Raw genomic sequence first — 3,522 nt, forward strand, 5'->3', positions numbered from 1 at the left:
AACTTGTTTTTGTACTACAGGTAGTCCTCAACTTACAACCACAACTGAGCCCAAATTTTCTGTTGTTAAGTGAGACATTTGTTAGGTGAGTTTTGCCCCATTTTACAATCTTTCCTGCCACAGTTGTTAAGTGAATCACTGCAGTTGATAAGTTAGTAACCCAGTTGTTAAGTGATTCTGTCTTCCCCATTAACTTTGCTTATCAGAAGGTGAGAAGCAAAAGGTGATCACATGACCTTGGGACACAGCAAAGGTCATAAGTATGAACCTGTTGCCAAGCATCTTAATTTTGATCACATGACCATGGGGATGCTGCAAAGGTCATAAGTGTGAAAAATGGTCATAAGTCACTTTTTTCAGTGAACAGTCACTAAATGAACTGTTGTAAATCGAGGACTACCTGCAGTAAAGAAAGCAAACAAAAACTTTACCTGAATGTTAATTTGTTTCCTGATTCTCTTATAACTTTGTAGTTCAATCTGTCAAACAGTGACTATGCTGGAACACTGCTAAATCATGGTATAGAGTGAGTTTGGTTAAAAAAGAGAATACACAGATAATAGCAAGATACAAACATGAAGGGACTTGCTGAACTAGACTTTAGTACCTTATGAATTAGCATAAGCAGCTAGATTTCAACCTGGTCCTTATCAGAAAGGAAGGAAAAAATATCCACACAGCCCACAGTTGCAAGGAGTCCTATATATAAACAGGTGCATGAATGTGCTTAAGTACTCATTATCAAGAGTCAGTTTGGTGTAGTGGTTAAGGCATTAGACTAGAAACTGGGACACGGAAGAGTCCTGCCTCAAGTACAAAAGCCAGCTGGATGACCTTGGGCCACTCACACTCTCTCAATCCTAGGAAGAAGTCATTGGTAAAGTACTTCTGAAATCTTGTCAAGAAAACTGCAGGGATTAGTCCAGACAGGAGTCAAGACTGACTCGAAGGCACATAGACACACTCATCAGTTTGATGAAAATTAATACAATAATTATGCATCAAGTGGACTTTCTTGAAATGAGTTTCTTTAAAGTGCCCTAAAGTTCAGCATTAAAAGGATAGTTAAATTGATCAGGTCAGCTTCAAGTAACTAAGCATCTACTTCCTCTGCCTACTGGAAGAACCAACTGAGTGAGTTTCTGTTAGAAAAAGTTTCTAGTACAGATTTAAAATATGCTAACCATTGTGGCAATAATGATGCCCCTACAGCACTCGCTGTTCAATACAATTTATTTAACCCTCATTGAAACCACTTTATCCCAAGTAATGATCTCGATGAAAAGGACCTCACAAAAGAAATGGCAGCATACGTGTTGCTATTGGGACTGCAATTTCAACAAACGTTGGAAAGAATTTACCGGTAATTAACCGCAGAAAGAACATCTGTATCTTCGCTAACCCAGTACGATATACCTTACAATGGATGACCTCTTCATGGTAGAATATATCGATTCTGTTCTTCCCTTTGCCAGAGATGAAAACCATCTCTCCTTGGTCACACTCGATGACAAGGCAAGCATTCTTTTGCAAACATGATGTTTCCTCACGAAATATATCTAGCGCTTTGTTGAATAGTTGCACATGCTTAGATGCTCCCCGCAGATTTCGGATTAGTGCCCGTGTGTCATCCAGTGTTTTCACAGTGAGCTCCTGCGTTTTGCCCTCATTCTGCTTTGAAAACAGATTCCAAGTATGCAATTTGAAGTTAAAATCTACTTTTCCATCATTACTCTGTGCGAAGATCTCCCAGTCTTTAGACTTGGAGTTTACAGATAGGCTTTGCTCATAGCAGCTGAAATAAATTTGGAGATTCTCCTCAATTAACTTAGAATATTCAGGCAATTTATCCACAAGGTGATTAAAACATGAATTTAGGTTGTCATTGAGCAAATCCCATTGGGCTAATTCACTTTGAATTTCCCTCAAGTTATCAGCATCCAATATCTGAAGGGAACACAAGAAACTCTCTAGTTTGTTGCCTGATCGTATATGTAATTCACGGTACTGAGGTTGCCCATTGGAATAAGTAATGTTCATTTTGTAATCTCCATTCCCTGAGAGGAATACATATTCCACATTTTCTCCATCCATGTCAAAGTTGAATTTTATCTGGGCATTATTTTGTATTTGAAGCGATTTCGTAGAGAACCTTTGGAAGACCATGTTAAAGCAACTCTTCTCAGCCAGAGTCAGTGACCCCAATTTCTTCAAGTCTTTTTGCACTTTTTTCAAATATCCAATGCTAAGGGGTTGCTGCCGAGAGCGTAATCTGGCCAAATATGCAGATTTTGATGGAGCTTTCACATGGTACTTGTAATCTCCAGCAGAAACATTAATTTTCCATTCTTTGTTTCCTGAAGCAAAAGAGATCACTTTCCCATCATCCCCCTTGAGAACCATCTGAGCATTTTTCATTACCCATGAAGGCTCATTTGGAAAGTTTTTCATTACTTCTTCGAAACATTTTCCCATCCCCTCATCCATTCCTAAATTCTCCCATTTGTTCTTCACCTTGTTTAAGCTGTCAATATTCAGGAGATGTGTCTGTGACTGTAATGTTTTTTGCTTGAAAATGGAAGATAATGAAGAAAAAAAGTTGGCCATTGTCTTCCCACTCTGAAATAGCTCCAAATTATTTGAATGTACTTACATTAAAAGAAATATTCTTTTTCTAAGGCTTGATTGTTTGAGCTCATATATTAATCCATATCAAAATATTTATAGTCTTTTTTGTCTGAGATTTTAGGCCTTAGGTTTCAAAGAATAATCCATCATACTGACTGCAGATTAATGCTCACAGTGCAGGATGAACATTTAGCATGCTGTTTATCTGGAAAGGAAGAAACCAATATTTTATTGATTTTTTTAAAAATACATGTTTATTTAGCTGTTTATTGGTTGAATGAAGATAGATAGATAGATAGATAGATAGATAGATAGACAGACAGACAGACAGACAGACAGACAGACAGACAGACAGACAGTAGATATATATACAGTAGGTATAGGTGTAGGTGGGTAGGTAGGTAGGTAGGTAGGTTAGGTAGGTAGGTAGATAGGTAGATAGGTAGGTAGATGATAGATAGATAGATAGATAGATAGATAGATAGATAGATAGATAGATAGATAGATAGATAGATAGATAGATAGATAATTAGGTTTTCTGTATTTTACTCCACAGTCACAATCCTGAGCTATAGGTGGGGCTAAAACAGAGTGACTGGTACAAAGTAATTGTCAAGTGCAGGAATCAGGAGTCCAGACAGAATAAATAAATATAGCTTTATGCTAATGTTTTCTGTTGTGTTCTTTTGTATTCTCCCCCCTTAATTCCCTATGCGCATCCTGATCACCCATTAAGGGTGATTGCCCTTCTCCATTGATCACCCATTAAGGGTGATTGCCCTTCTCCATCTGCATACAGTTTCATGCCCGTTGCTGGTTGGCTAACTAGCAACGGGGTCTTACCAGCCAATGGAATTGTGTGATTACAAGCCAGGGGAATCCCATAAAAGAGGG

The 3,522-nt window shown here is 38.0% G+C and overlaps 1 protein-coding gene across 1 annotated transcript in view; it reads right to left on the reverse strand.

Moving 5' to 3' along the window:
* Window positions 1-1,218: 1,218 nt before the first annotated feature.
* The window catches only part of LOC107293288, an 18,447-nt gene continuing 16,143 nt past the window's right edge, over window positions 1,219-3,522 (reverse strand). The window contains exon 2 of the mRNA XM_015822437.2: window positions 1,219-2,833. Within this exon, the coding sequence (XP_015677923.1) occupies window positions 1,291-2,607 (1,317 nt within the window). The 5' untranslated portion in view covers window positions 2,608-2,833 and the 3' untranslated portion in view covers window positions 1,219-1,290. The remainder of the gene's footprint in view (window positions 2,834-3,522) is intronic.

The sequence above is a fragment of the Protobothrops mucrosquamatus genome, unplaced genomic scaffold (assembly GCF_001527695.2).
Source record: "Protobothrops mucrosquamatus isolate PMUCROS unplaced genomic scaffold, P.Mucros_1.0 scaffold1566, whole genome shotgun sequence".
Classification (NCBI taxonomy): Eukaryota; Metazoa; Chordata; class Lepidosauria; order Squamata; family Viperidae; genus Protobothrops; species Protobothrops mucrosquamatus.